This window comes from Crocuta crocuta, unplaced genomic scaffold (assembly GCF_008692635.1).
Source record: "Crocuta crocuta isolate KB4526 unplaced genomic scaffold, BGI_CrCroc_1.0 scaffold127, whole genome shotgun sequence".
NCBI classification, from domain to species: domain Eukaryota; kingdom Metazoa; phylum Chordata; class Mammalia; order Carnivora; family Hyaenidae; genus Crocuta; species Crocuta crocuta.
In genome coordinates this window covers 9,206,446-9,221,340 of record NW_027532008.1, presented here as the reverse complement: position 1 = coordinate 9,221,340, position 14,895 = coordinate 9,206,446, and the positions used below count along the sequence as shown (strand labels likewise).

Below are 14,895 nucleotides of genomic sequence, written 5' to 3'. Positions count from 1 at the left end.
GCGGCGGCCTGTGTGACCACTCTGTTAGCGAGCACAAAGGAGTGAGGCAGGCTGGGAGCCCCGGGACAGATCGGGACAGGCCCTGTCGCTGCCCAGCCGACAGGAGCCCCCTCCCCTGGCGTGGGAGCCCCAGCAACACCCAGGTTTGCCTGAGCGGGGCAGGGCCAGCCCGCATCTCCCGACCCACGAGGAGAGGGTGCAGGAATCGCCACTGGCCGGGCTCAGACAAGCCGGGGGGTTGGCCTCCGGGTGTTTCCCAGCAAAGCCGCGCTGGGCAGTGTGACTTGGGGCGCAGGATGCCTCGGGCTGTTAGGGACGCCAGATGCGGGGGTCGGTCCCCAGGCTGCCTTGCTTCTGAGAGCCTCCAGGTCCCCCACCCGAAGCAGAGCTCGGCAAATGTGTTCTGCCAGGAGCCGGATGGTGATATTTGGGGCTCTGCCAGCCCATACGGCCCCTGTTACACATTCTTCTTTGTTTTCCTTCCAACCTTTTACAAATGTACCAACTATTCTTGCTCTCAGGCTAAACAAACGCGGGCCAGATGTGCGTCAACCCCGAAAAGCCTCCTTGAGCTGATTTGCCACGTTCAGCCTCTGGAACGGTGAGAAGTCCTTTGTGACTGCCCCCCGTGGTCCCTGTCACTTGAGTCCAAGACGTTTCCAAGACCAAGTCCAGCTGGGCTGAGGACAGAGACGAGGCGGCAAAGGCACAATGACCATGGACTGAGACCCTGGGTAGACTTGGACTCGAGGCTCTGCTGCTTCTGACAGGGCAGCCTCAGTTTCCTCACCTGTGGAATGGGCATGACAGTAGTGCCAGCTCCCAGGGCGGCTACGGGGATTAAACACCCCGTGAGCATGTTCACACGTTGGCTGGTTAGTGTGAAGTTGGGGGGGGGGGGGGGGCATCCAGTCGCCCCTCCTGGTCTGGGGCTTCCCGGGAATGGCCCCTCTGCCAGCTTCGTGAGGAGGCTGCATGTCCCGTGGTGCCAGATACCCGAGTCTCTGCAAGTCCCACCCCTCTGGAGCCTCAGTTTCCCCAGAAGTTGCTAACTGGACAGACCTCTGCCCACCTCCCACCCTCCAGGAGTTAATAAAATGAGAGCGTCCGTGCACGCGTCTGCATCCCGTTCTGGCAGCTTCCCCGGGCTGCTCCCAACACAGTGCAGCATTGAGGGTGGCCCAGCAGGGCGCCCAACCTACCGGTCAGGTTCACAGCCGCCTCAAAGCACAGGGCCCAGGCTCAGGCCCTACAAGCCCTCCCGAGGGTGCTGGGGAGACCCCGGGGGCCGGGGGGGCTCTCTCCTCTGACCCGGGGGACCCCTTTGGGGCTGAGAACACCGTGGGCTGCTCTCGCCACAGCCCAGCCCCACCTGCTGGGGGACAGCCAGAGGAACCCGGGAGGGGACGGGTGGCTCCTGGCAGGGCCGCAAGAAATTCTCCTCAGAAGCCTCCGTTCCCACATGAGGGAGACGCTTCTCCGAACCCACAGCTCTCTGGCACCTGCTCTGGGCTGAGCCCTCTGCAAACACGGTCCCGTTTACCCAGGAGGCAGCACCGCTAACCGCCTTCACAGGGGACATAGCAGGGCTGCAGGGTCAGGCAGTTAGCCACGCCACACAGCGTGGGGGAGTCGGAATTCAAACCCAGCACCGTCTGACGCCAAAGCCCTTGGACTTCTCACCTGCCGCCCAGCCCTTACAGTTGGAAGTGACCTTCACCACCATCGTTCTCCATGCGGCGTCTGACGCACAGCAGCCGGGAGATGGGCATCTGTCTGGATGCCCCCCGAATACAGGAGACTCACACCCCCCACCCCCAACTGCTCACGTCACTGCAGGAGCCCTGCTGGCAGCTGTGTTTCCCTTCGATGGGACCCCAACCATGTCTGTGAAACCCCTTCCTGGGGGGGGGGGGGAGTCATCCATAACCCCAACCACCCACATTTCCCAAGCCTCCTCTGCAACCGGTGCTGTGCAAGAGCCAGATGAGGTATGTTCATCTCACATAGGAAGAAACTGAGGCCCAGAGAGGCAGAGGAACCTCTTCACCAGCCCGAGCCCCCTCCCCTACACCCTGGGCCTGTCTGCCTCAAAGCCCCCCCAACACACCAGGTTCTCTCCAGCCTCCAGGCCAGTGCATCTGCTGCTCCCTCAACATCTCCCCCCTCCTGCCACCATAGTGGGGATATGCCTCTGGGACTTGTCTTTTCCACAGAAGTGGATTAGACTCCCTCAAAATCAGGGCCTGGGTTTGCTTAAATTTGTGTGTTCAAAAGCCACTTGAGCTAGAGCTGCCAAGCTTAGCAAATAAAAATGCAGCCCACGTGGTTAAATGTGAATCTCAGATAAATAAGGACTATCATTTTAGTATAAGTATATCCCAAAGGTTGCATGGGATATACTTATACTAAAAAAAAATTTGTCCAACGCAGTAGTTAGGAGACGTTTATTCTAAAAATTGTCGTTTACCTGAAATTCTCATTTGGCTTGGCACCCAGGATCTCATCTGGCGATCCTTAGGGGAGAGCCTATTCTAGGTGAGGCACCCCCCACCCTAGAGCCTCTATTTCCTCATTTTAACGGAAGTAGTAATGCCCACCTTTGTGGGCATCAGAGTAATAGACGTGAGAGGCGGGTACTGAGTGCGGCCCCGCACACAGCAGGCAGAGAGGGGCTGTGGAGGCAGGGAAAGTGGAGGAAAGTAAAAGTGGAGGCCCGTTCCCCGCAGCCTGGGACCCCCTCCTGTTCACTCTTGAGGTGACAGGAGCCCCTCTGGCTGCCGGGAGCAGGAAAGGAGGGAGGGAGCGGTGTCCTGTGTGGGGCAAACAATCGGCCCACCGACAGCCACTTCCGGAGCCAGGAGAGGAAACAAAGTGGCATTGTCCTGCTGTGTACAGTCACGTTCCACAGGGGCTGTGACCTCGTCCCCATGAGCAGGCAGATTCCTGCCCCGCTGCGGGCAGCCACGTGACTGGGACGGGGCCACAGGCCGCCCGCAGCTCCAAGCCTAGCACTCAGGCCCCGCGGAACAAAAGCTACCTCCTAATTGCCCCGTTCGCCCTGGCATTAGGGCCAGTGGGGCCCACATACCCGCCCTGTCCTCCCAGCCGGGAGCTGGTTCCCAGGGCCTTGCGTACTGTCTGTCCCGCCCTCTGTACGGTTCCCAGAGTGTGGCCGCCCCGTCTGCCTGCAGGCACTGGGCCGGGCCCTGGCTCCCAGAGCTGTGCCTTGTGTTGGGAGCTGGGCAGATCTGCCCATCTCCATGCCCAGAGCAGGTGGGGAGCAGGACCAGGTGGATGGGCAGAGCTCCGGCTGGCTGCATGGCGGCAGCATGCCCCTATGGGCTATGCACCCCCGGGACAAGTGAATTCACCTCTCTGAGTGAAACAGGAAGAACGGTAGTAACCGAGGACGCGTCTGACACAGTGCTCCTGACACAGTGCTCCTGGGCCCAGAGCAGGTGCTCAGTCAGTAGGAGTCTGGCGGGTTCCCCAAACAACTAAATCCGAGAACAGCCTGAGAAGGGTCCAGCAGGAGCCCCCCTCTGTGGAGACAGAGCAGGCTGAGGGACAGTGGGGCAGATACGGTGACAAGAACATTGGGCAAGGGTGGCAGAGGGACATAAGGACAGGGTCCAAAGAGCAGCTGGTGAGACCCTGGAGTCCCATCTCCTTCGCTCCCACCCACGCCCAGAGCACTGGCCCCCAGCAGAGAGTTCCGGGCCCACTCCGATTTCCCTGTGAGCTGGTCACCAGGGCGGACTCTGGTCCTGTCCCAGCCCCCTGGCCTCGCCGTTTTCTTGCCTGGGATGTCCCGGGCCCTCATCTCTCCTGCTCCTGAGGGGCCGGGCCACCCCCAACCCCCGACCTCAGGCAGAAGTGTGGGGCCTGCTCCAGGTGCTGAAGTTCATGGTCTCTGCACCGACCACCGGCCACCTTCTCTTCCCAAAGAGAGATCCCCCTCCTCTGAGCCCAACATGGGCCCCTCTCTCCTCTGGTGTCAGCCAATGCATGGCAGTTGTTCATGCACTCAGGTGACAGGCCAGGAGTGCCCCTGAGCCTAAAGGCCCCGGACCCTGGGATGCAGGGCTCAGACAGGCCTAGAGCGACAGGGTCAGGGTGCACCTCCGAAGCTGACAAAGGGGCAAAGGTGAGAGGTAGGAGGGTGCCCGTCCTGAGCCACGGCGGCTGGGCACAGCCCAGGGGTCCCCGGGTCGCATCGCAGAGGGCAGGCACCTCTCCTTGCAGGCCAGGCCGCTGCTCTGGAGGGCAAGGTCCAACACAGCTCTGCGCCCAGACATGCCTTGCCCAGGGAGGCCAAAGTGGGCAAGCCGGTGGCCCTCAAGGCCCCAAGATCGGGTGACAGACAAGGATGGGCAGGAAAGGGAGCAGTGCCCGGGGCAGGGGCTGCAGAGCAGCAGAGGCAGGAATCGCTTGGAAGCAAACACCAGAGCAACGGGCTCAGGTGCAACCGTGGAACGTGCAGACACATGCACACGTGCACAGGCGTGTCCCAGCTGAACACCGTTCTCACGACTGTCCCCTGAGGAGGGGGGACTCCCAAGCACTCCTGAGCTCGGGCCGTCTGCAATTCCCGTACGCAAGAATACACTAAGGGGGCCCATGCTGGGTCCTAGCACCTTCTACCGCATGACTTCACTTCCTGCTCACCCTGAGAGAGCAGAGCGGCCAGCACACAGCAGAGCTGGGCCCTCTCGGAGCCCTGGCAGCTCCCCCCACTGGCACCACGCTGCCCACAGCCGATGGCGGACGGAGAGCTCGAGCTCACGCAGTCTTGGGAGACGCGCTCTCTGAGGCTGCACATGCCGGCAAAGGCCCCTGGGGGAGTCTCTCCGGCCTCGGGGACAGGAGAGCGCGAGGGTCACACCTGCAGAGCCCTGTACACCCTCTTCCTCCTCTGCGCTACCCCCCCCCCCCCCCCGCATTAGCACAACCAAGGAGCTGGGGAACCAACCAGATCTGGGTCCTCATCAGCGGAGTGGACCTAGGCCTAGGCCGTCAGCCTCTCAGCACCTCTGTTTACTTCTGGAAAAGGGGTGCCACCTGCCACAGGAAACGGCAACGGGGGTGACTGAGGCAATGCAGGCGAAGAAGCGCCAGCTCCAGGAGCATCGGGGAAAGTCCGGTCCTTGCCCTCTTCCGCGTTCAGAGGCCGCCCTGCTCCGCTCCTCTGCATCTGAGCCCCGCTAAACCAGTCTTGAGGCAGAAGGAGGGTCGAGGTGGCCTAGAGAAGCTGGAGGACTCGGTCCTGGCCTCGGCCCCTGCCCGCTGTCCCTCTGCTGTCCCCTCAGTGATCTGGGACAGGAGGCAGTGGGATGGGAGAGGAGCCGAAGGCAGGGAAGGGAGCCTCAGCTCTATGGCAGAGGTGAATGCCTGAACTGGGAGAGTCTGAGTCCAGGTGCTCAGGAACCAGACTGCAGGCCAAGGGAACCAGGTGGCGGACAAGCTTCTGAAGGTGCCCTGTCCCCCCTGGCCGCCCTGCAGTGTCCCTGCGAACGCGGCTCAGCCTGCAACAGTGCAGAAACAGCAAGCCGACGCCCGGCAAGCAGGTGCGTCCGGCCGTTTACACTGGCACCTTTGTCACTCTCTCTCCTGGCCAAGCTGCCCCAGACGAAGCTGTTCCCATCCGCCCCTGCCGGGACGTCACAGAACAGCCATCCTGCTCACGAGCGTGTCGCTCATCTTAGGAGATCCCCCGCACGTGGGAAACAAGGGGCCTGAGCGCGCGTCACCTTGCTGCGATCGAGGTGAGAGGCACGTGTCCCTATGACCAAGGTGCTTCATCCTCCTTCCCTAGGCACGCCTGGACCTCAGCTGAGACGTGAAGTTTTGCTAAAGACAAGGGCAAAATCTTGTGGACTGAAGAGAATTCGTTAACAAGAGCAGCCATTCCCTTCCCACGCAGCAGACGGATCAGCCCACATACACCTAACAATGTCCTTGCCTGCAGATGCCGATATTCCCATTTTCCAGGTGATGCTGTAGAGACGCAAAAGGCGGAGGAGGGAGAGCCTGATGCGCCCGTCAGCCCCCCAGGAAGCCCCCGGCCCAGCACCAACACCGACGCACACTTGTGCACATGGACGCACACGCGCACTCGCCTGTCAGGACCTCCAGCCGGGCTCTGACAACAAATCGCCTCTCTCTCTGGAAGCCCCGAGAAGGACACTCCTGCCCGCCTGTGGCCACCCGGTCAGAGACTCTGAGGGAGGGACATGCAAGTCTCCTAAAGGGGCCCAAGGGGACCTCGAACGGTCCGGCCTGAGGAACGAGCCCGTCAGCTGGGCATCAAGACAGAGGAGGCGTCTTCAGGGCAGCCGTCGGCAGAGCGGCCCGCAGGCGACCGAGGGAGATGGCTGTCAGCGAGCTCTTCCTCCACGTTGCCGCCTCACTAGCAACGGGGCCGCTGCCCACGAACACAGGAAAGGGAGTCTCAAGGCCCTCAAGGCGGCTGCCACCGCGCGGTGCAGGACAGCGCTCTGGCGGCGACCAGCGGGGCGGCCCTGGGCAAAGGATGCCCTTCGCAGCCCTCTCCTGGAGGGCTGCTGGAAGACTAGAAACACACACACACTCACACACAATTGCACCAGCAGAAGCAAAGTCAGCAAAGGGCAGCTACTCATTTTTCTCGTTCTAAGCCTGCCCCGGGCCCTCTCCTAGCACGGCACTCCTGAAGCAAAGTCGCCGTAGGGTGTCCGACACACAGCTAGTGGGAAGGTCAAGTGCCCTCACTCCCCTGAGCCCGCCTCCAGCCGAGGACTGCAGTCACCGGCTCCAAGTGTCTCTGGGTTCCAGCCTGGGAGGCCGAAAAACTAAGGCAGGCCAAGCTCACACTCATCAAAGGTGCCGCCCCAGCTCACGGGCCGGGAGTGGACGGGCTCCGTTAGGTACTGACAAGAACACTGACTCTGTCTCGTCCGTCTTTCTGCGCTCGTGCTGGATAGGGCCACATGGCCAAGGACAGCATCTGGCCAGGGACCCTCGGGCAGGTTTAAACAGCAGAAAACACCTCCTGTTTCAGTGTGTGCTCAGTCACTCGTTTATTTGTCAAGATATGCACGCGCACGTGCGGAGTCAGCCAGGACAGCGTGTGGCTCCTAGGTACGCACAGACCTTTCCACATCTTGGGTTACAGACAACTTCATAGCTAGTGCACCACACACACAAGACAAAACAGGAAGCCTAAAATCCCCAAGCCACTCCGAGAAGACATGGGAGGGGGAGTGGTGCCACGCGTCCCGTGGGGGGATCGATGCACACGAGGGAAGAACACGGAGAATGGAAGGCAAGCTCGCTTCGATCTCTGCCAACTGCAGTTTCCATGTGATGTTCAGGGGATGGAGTTCAACAAGTCCTTTAGGAAGCTCTCAGGATCAGTGATCTCCGATAACAGACCTGGAAAACAGGGGCAGGCGGGAGTGGGTTAGGCACGGGTGTGCACGGCCCCCAGCCCACTGAGTCACGGCTGCCACATCCGCGCAGAGAACGCCGTGTGCCCCGACGAGCTCCGACACGCTGCTCCTGGGCGCACCGGCAATGACAGGGAGATAGTCACCGAGCAAGCACTCTCCTTCTGGAAGAGGAGTCAGTCGTGTTCCAGAACCAGGTGCCACTGTTTGTTTAAAGGTATTAAAGTGGTGGAGACTGACCCTATGACCCCCCCAGGGCAGAGGTTCTAACCCACGTCCACGGACCACCGCAGGAGGGGCCTTTAGTCTGCGGAAACTCGGTGCAAAGCAGAGGGGTCTTCTGGAGGGAGAGAGTCCACAGCACGAAGCACAGTCTCGAACAAGCTGGGGCCAAGGAAAAGCTAACAGCAGTGCCCCCGAGGGCCGCGGGGAACCGAGCAGAGCAGCCGGGCCCAGGGCTCAGCTGGGCTTTGTTCCAACCACTGGTCCCAGGGCCCCGAGCTGCCAAAGCTCGAGAGCTCGGTTTCCGCAACCATCAAATGGGGACAGTAACAAGTCCTGGCTGGGTCACCGCAGGTATTCAACGAGGCCACGTGTGAATGTGCAAGCGCACAGAAGGGGCTCCGTGGCCCACAGTTAACGGCCGCCGGGCTGTTAGGCCCGAGGCCTGGCGACATTCACGCCGAAGTCCTCTCCCCAGCGTCCGCGCTAACGGGGGAAAGGCTGGCACCGATCATCCCCTGTTGGTTTTGGAAGGTGTTTTTGCCTTTGCATCTGAGTAGGGTGTGTCTGGTGTTCTGAAATTTTCTACCAGTCTAAACAAAGTAATAAAATCACACCATAAAAACCAGACCCCGGCGTGAGGCCAGAGGCTCCCCGCCCAGCAGGCCTCGATCGCCCCTGCTTCAGGCCGGGGATGCTGCCGCCAGCTGCAGGGGGAGTGGGGCGCCGTGAAGCAAGGCGAGCACCGTCCCTCCCCTGCCACCCCTTCCTTGCCACCCTTGTGCACTTCTGAGCACCCTTGTGCTCAGACTCCTCCGACCCCACCAATGGCCTCTGCTCACACACTCCCCCACGCGTGGCACCAAGGACACGAATACGCAGGCCACCAGCTCCCGGGAAGGCATGTGGCTCTGAGACAGCGCTGAGGCTGCACGTTAACAAGGATACTGAGCTGAGCGGTGCCCACGTGTGACCGCCAGACAGCGGGGCAGCACGGGCCAACGACAGCCTGTGATGGCGCTCGGCCTCATGGTCAGGCCGGAAGGCCCAGCACACGGGGACCTCGCGCCAAATTCTGGGGGCGTCGCTACAGACCCAAGGGCGTGGCTCCCCGAGGACAAAGACAGATGGGAAACCGCCACTGGAGGCTTTCTCCTGATGGTGGGGTCTAGGAAGAAGGTTCTCCCTGTTTCTTTCCCCCTCAGGTCTTGATTACAGGGTCAGCCCTGAGCTGAGACAAGAGCTGGACACTTAACCGACTGAGCTACCAGGGGCCCCATGTTTTTCAATTTTTTTTGTTTTGAGGCTCTACCAATTTTCCAGATACTGGAAAGCCCAACTAGTCTTCACGGCCTCAGTTACCCACCTATGAAGTGGGGGTAACCACGGTTCCTGCCCCAAACCCGTGCGCCCACTGAGCAGCACAGGGCGTGGGACGCGGGAAGTCCCCATGTGTCCCAACGGCCTGGTGTTCACAGCTCTCTCCCAGGCCGTTTGACAGTGACTGACGGGCTGGTTCTTGCTTGTCCTCCTCCTGCTGTGAAGATGAAAGCTAAGACCGGCCCCACTGAGACAGACGTGGGCTCTGCCGCACAAGATCTTTGGAAGATAAAACCCAGGCACTAACCAGCCGCATCGAGGAACTCCGAGAAGGTCTCCACTGGCATGAACTCCTCCTGGAAGGTCTTCAGGGCTTTGTCAGCAGCCTCGTAGATGGGCATGTCGTTGTGGCGGATGTATTCCGCTAGAGAGCAGGACCAGCCTCCCTCCGTGTTGCTGGTAGGCACCTTCTGCAAGAAGGGACAGGAGACAGGCCCGGGGATGGATTACTTAATGCCTCGAGTCAGTCGGGCCTCTCGATGCCAAAAAGCAGCCCTCCCGTTCACATCAAAGTTTCCCTGGAGGACGTGTTTTGCTTCCAGGAACATTAAAGTCTCGTGTCATTCCTCCTGCGGCCCCTTTATTATGCGCCGAGTCATTCGACCTGCAAGCTACCAGTGGAGACGGCTCCTGCACGTGTCACGGCTGCATCGCCCCAGGAAAAGGGAAGCTCGCTGTGCTTCATTCAGACTGTTCCAGGAGCCACCCCCAAACCCTCAGACTCTCTCAAGGCAGAGAGCAGTGTCCCCACTGGAAGCTGGGCCGGAGTAAGTCACACTCACACAAGGCAACGGAGTTTACCCAAACAGAGGGGACAAGGGCAAACAGGGTGACTCAGGAGGGAAGGTCTGCCCAGGGAGGGGAGTCTGCAGCAGGCCTGAGACCGGCTGACAGGAGCGGTCCGGGCTACAAATGAGCATCCCAGGCAAAGGGTCCAAGAGAGAGTGGAGATCCCTCCCGCAGGAGAGGCAGAGGCCAGAGGGGAGCAGCAACCCTGCTGCTGAGCAGCACAGAAATCCCACACCCTCGCAGAAGCCAGTTGAGCTTCCGACGGCCTCCCTACCTTAAACATGTTGTAAATGAGATCGACGAGGGCCCAAAAGAGAAGGGAAGAGCGATAAGCAGAATAGTCCTTCACCGCCTTGTCGGTCAGCCTGGAACAGAAAATCAAATTGCGTGTCCGTGAAGACCCTGGAATGATCCACACGAGGACAGACCAGAGCACGATGGGAGCAAGTCAAGAATCCAGTCATCCACGCACCACTCCATGCCAGTCACCTGCCTATCTTCTCGGCTGTGGGCAAGAATTTCTGAAGCCTGGACCCAGGGGTTTACTCACTACAATGATCCCTGGGAAACTCATCCTTAGCACTGACTCTCTTCCAGACTACAGTGAATCAGAATCAGGGGAACATCAGGTGCAACATGGCAACCAGGGGCCCCTGCCATGAACAGATGCCAGGGAGGCCCGTGTGTCTTGCGTTCAGCCCTACGCACGCTCTCGGACTTGCCAGGACCTCATACATGAAGGGGGAAACAGGGTTCTATTTCAGCCTTGACATTCCTGGTAGGGGCATTTTCACAAATACAGTCAGCAGACTAATCCAACCAAACCCACGGATGTCAAGCACGAGCTGTGCTAAAAAACAGTGAGCTGGTGGCTGACCTGCACTGAGCAATAGTAATCTCCAGGACGGAGGACGCAAGCGCCACCTTCAAAGTCCTGGGGTAATCCCAGAGCCGCCGCCACGGCCCTGGGCTCTGCCCAGGCCCAGCTTTACCCAACCTAATGATTCAGTCCAGGATTAAAGGCTGGCAGGCCCTTGGAACGACGGGGGCGGGCTGGGACACCGTCCTCTGCCCTTTCAGCAGATGCTCCTGGCGTGAGGAGCGGGGACACTAGATCATGGTGGTAAAGCCACCATGAAATACAGAGACCAGATGCCCCTCTGCTCAGGGAGTGAATGCTGGTGGTACAGGATTCAGTTTCTACCATCGGAGATCTACCTGAGGTCTTGTTTGCAAACTGCCTCCACGTGTGCAGTAAATAAAGGCTGGATGAACCCTTGTCACAAAAACTCTGTCTAAAACATACTGGGACAAAGCCCGTAACTAAGGGGACTAAAACTTAGTATTAAAGTGGGTGTGCGTAGGTAAGAATCATAAAGTGAGATCTTCCTGTATGGGCCTTACGAGAAGGAACCGCAGGGCCTGGGATGGGATGTCCACACATACACTCGATAAAAGTAAATTCATTAACAAAACGAAGTCTGACAATTCTGTTTGCTACAATGTTCTTCCCGTTCCCTCCCTGCACCCCCACACCCTCCAGAGCACCTGCTCTCTCCCACCTGCTCTGCGTGCGGACTCCGCGGCCCACAACGAGGTCTGCCGCTAGGCTGGCCTGGGGGCAAGGGCGCCACCCCCTTGTCTGTGACTCTGCCAGCTGCCCACAGGGCACCAGATGAAGCTTAAGTCCCAGGCCTAACGACTTGCAAGTTCCTGGCAGAGGAACCTTTCTTCCTGAACGTAAACCACACACAAGAGAACAACTTCTCTCATGTGGATTCCCAGGTCTTTGTATCGGCTACTGCCTCCTACCCCATCGTGGACTCAGGACACAGCTTGCTCCCAGGGACACCACCCAGCCGCCAAAATGACGCCCTGAGTGTCCCTCTGGCACAGTCTCTCCTGGGAGGGTGTCCCAATACAGGGCTCACGCCCGGCACCTCTGCCAGCCCGTCTCAGGGGCGCCCACTCGGGCCTCCACCCCACACCAGACTTGGTGGCTGCTGTGCTTTGGTAAGCAGGAATAGAGTGACCTGCCCAACTTAATTATTTAGGGCTAATTAATAAAGGTGAGTAAACTGCCACAGAGAAAATGGTAACCTGTGAGAAGCTCACACTGGGTTTCCTAAGTGAGCCATGAACAGAAAGGCTTTTCCTCAACTGCCTGGGACAGCAGAGAGTTCCAGTCTCCTGACTGAAAGCAAAACGGCCCCCGTGGGTTCAGATTTCACAGCTGCCACCAAGGGCCAGTGCCCAGCAGACCACCACGCTCTGTGGTACGGGTACAGGCTGAGCCTGGCTTACCCGCAACCCACTATCTTCCAGCTCGAGCTTCTGACTCCTGGCGGCTAGGGCTCTGGGAAACACCAGGAAGTGATACGTCTGAAAGGGGCCAGGGGTTGGGTGGGGACTTGAACAAGGCTCGCCCCCTCCTGTTGGTACCAGCCGGACGTAACAGCCGAGCTCTGACCTAGTCTCTCTGAGGGGGGAGGGGCCTTTGACTGGCAACCCAGGTAAACCCGGGCCGGTGGAGATCAAAGGAACCAGGTGCCGACCCAGGCACGTGGCTGTGCCCATTTGCTCTGTCATCATCAGGGGCCTGAAAGCCGCACATGTGGAAACATTCCCTCGGATCCTAGCAAGAGGAGACACACAAGGACAGATCTTCTGGAAGGGAAGCAGATTTCCCTGGGGCGCCAGAGGCAGGCTGACACACCTACACCCTACTCGAGCCCGGGGAGGCAGACAGTCATGGGCCACCAAGAGCCAACGGCAGTGCCCATGGTGTCCATTCAGCGTGTGGCAACCCCGTGGTCATCTCAAAGGGCTTCTTGCTGTTTACAGCGGTTCTTCTCATCTGACCCAAATCACAGCACAAGGTCATGAGAACAAAGACGCTTCCTCCCTGAAAGGTCGTTCCTTCTTTGGGACGTGTCCACACAAACAGGAGAAAAAGAAGAAAGGCTCGTAGAACGTGGGGCAAACAGGACAGGAATGTCACCAGGGAAAGATGATAAGCTTTTCATGATCCGAGGGGAAAGTCCCCTGTGTGGCCATGCAGAAGCTTCCCAGTTTGCGGCCAGGCCAGCCTGGGAAAACGTGGTCACCTCCAGGAGCTCCCTGCCAGCCTGCATCCTCCTCAAAAGTAGCCTCCCCCCGTGCCTGGCCGGCTGCTCCTCTGAAACCTGATCCAAGCCTCGCTCCAACTTTCCAGAGGCTGAACACGAGACCCATAGGTGGCCAGGCACCTACCGGCCACTGGGCCTAGGCTCTTGGCACGACAGACTGAGAAGGGACAGGGCCGATTACCAAATCAAATGAGCAGGCCCTTACTTGGCACACGTGCTGCAAAGCAGCTTTTCCACACAGCGGGGAGTACGGAATCCAGGCAGCCCAGAACACAGGACCTCCCGAGGCAGAGACTGACCTGGTGGCTCCCCCTGGAGCCACTGCCCGGGCCTGAGAGGTCACCAGCAGCCTCCGCAGGATTTCTACGCGCGTGGCTCTCCACTTCTCGGGGGGCAGGATGTGGAGGGCCAGGACTGTGAAATAGTGGGGCCCGTCCACTTCAAAGGCACTCTCCACCCACTTCTCCTTGGGCTGTTCCAGGAAGCCCTGGAGGTTCTTTTCCTCTCGGGAAGTTGCTCGGGTTCTGGAACAAAAGGAACACAATGAAATCAGGGGAGAAGCAGGGTACCAACAGCAAGAGGAGAGGAGGTTTGATCAACCTGTCATCTTCTTTTAAGCTTTTTGAACGCCTGGATCACGGAACATGGCCACCCACTCTTAAGTAACCCTTCTACCCCCTCTTCAAGGGCTGCTTCCTCCCTTCCAAGCCCTACTTGGTAGCACTCTCCTTGCCCCCACCAACCCCCAGCTCAGCTCTGACACAATTCCAAACAACTACTAGCTCTGGAGCCCCCTGCATATGGCGGGCACGTTCACAAACACTCCACCAACAAAGTGACCGAACAACTCTGGAAGGGGACAGCCAGCACCTTCTTATGTGGTATCTGAAGCCTACAGAAGTGAAGTGACCTTCCCCACGCCAGCAAGTCAGTACTTGCAGTGAGGGAGCCCATGTGTGTCCAGAACCTGAGTCTGCGACCCAGCCCGTGCTCCCGCTTGCCACACACAGTCCCCAGAGCTCGGCCAGGTGCGCCGGCACCCCGACCGCGCCCTCTGTGTTTCATGGTTTCCTTCCATGTCTGTGTCCCCTCCTTCATTCCAACAGCTGCTTCTGGGCAAGCACTGCTTCCTGTTCTCCCTCCTGCCTGAACTGCAGGTATACGGTCCCAAACTTTACTTCCAGGCACTGCTCTGGGAGCTTGACGGGATCGTGTCACCTAATCCTGACAACAGCCCTAGGACACCAGTACTGGATCCACGCTGGTTTCACAAAGAACACAACAGAGACAACGGATTTGCAGGGAAGGTGGCTCTCTTGCCCACAGTCACATACCGGGGAACGGAAGAATGGGGCTGTGAACCCTGGCAGTCTGGATGCCTAGCTGGCCCTCTGTGTTCTCGATCCATGCGAAGGGCCTTGCCGACACCACAGTGGTTCGGCGAGCGGCCCCGGGGCGGCACAGGGACCCCACTGGAGGCCTTCTTGACCGCATACCCCTGACCCTATAACCTGGACAGTACTCTCATGCCAAGAGCGCCTAGGACCCTGTCTTTATCCTGGGGGGCGGGGGGGAAGAAGAAACAAAACACAACCCCAGGAGCCCTGACGGTGTGAGTCACCAGGCTTACAGATGGTGCTGGCAGACACCGGACTGTGGCAAAGCAGAAGGGGGCCGTGTACAAAGACACCCTGCTTCCTTCTGCTCCTTGAGAACAGACGAGGATGGCACAGATGGACATACTCGACTAGACTTTCCAGAACTGGGAGTCAGAAGCTTTCTGCCTCCGTAGGACCTGCCCAACTCTGCTCCAGCTCACGGTGTGACCTACTTGCCTGTATACACCAATGTGACCAGGATCGCATCAAGGTGAAGCCAGAAACTAGAGGGGGCAGTTTACAGCTGAGTAACAGTGCTTCTTTGGTGAAGCTTCCAGGTCAGCCTTT

General features: G+C 59.2%; 1 protein-coding gene across 1 annotated transcript in view; it reads right to left on the bottom strand.

Annotated features, from left to right (window-relative positions):
• Positions 1–7,036: 7,036 nt before the first annotated feature.
• The window catches only part of UBR4 (ubiquitin protein ligase E3 component n-recognin 4), a 130,906-nt gene continuing 123,047 nt past the window's right edge, over positions 7,037–14,895 (bottom strand). Inside the window, exons 102-105 of the mRNA XM_077775556.1 lie at positions 13,249–13,473; positions 10,096–10,186; positions 9,280–9,442; positions 7,037–7,416 (exon numbers count right to left, since the gene is read on the bottom strand). Of these exons, the coding sequence (XP_077631682.1) occupies positions 7,352–7,416; positions 9,280–9,442; positions 10,096–10,186; positions 13,249–13,473 (544 nt within the window). The 3' untranslated portion in view covers positions 7,037–7,351. The remainder of the gene's footprint in view (positions 7,417–9,279; positions 9,443–10,095; positions 10,187–13,248; positions 13,474–14,895) is intronic.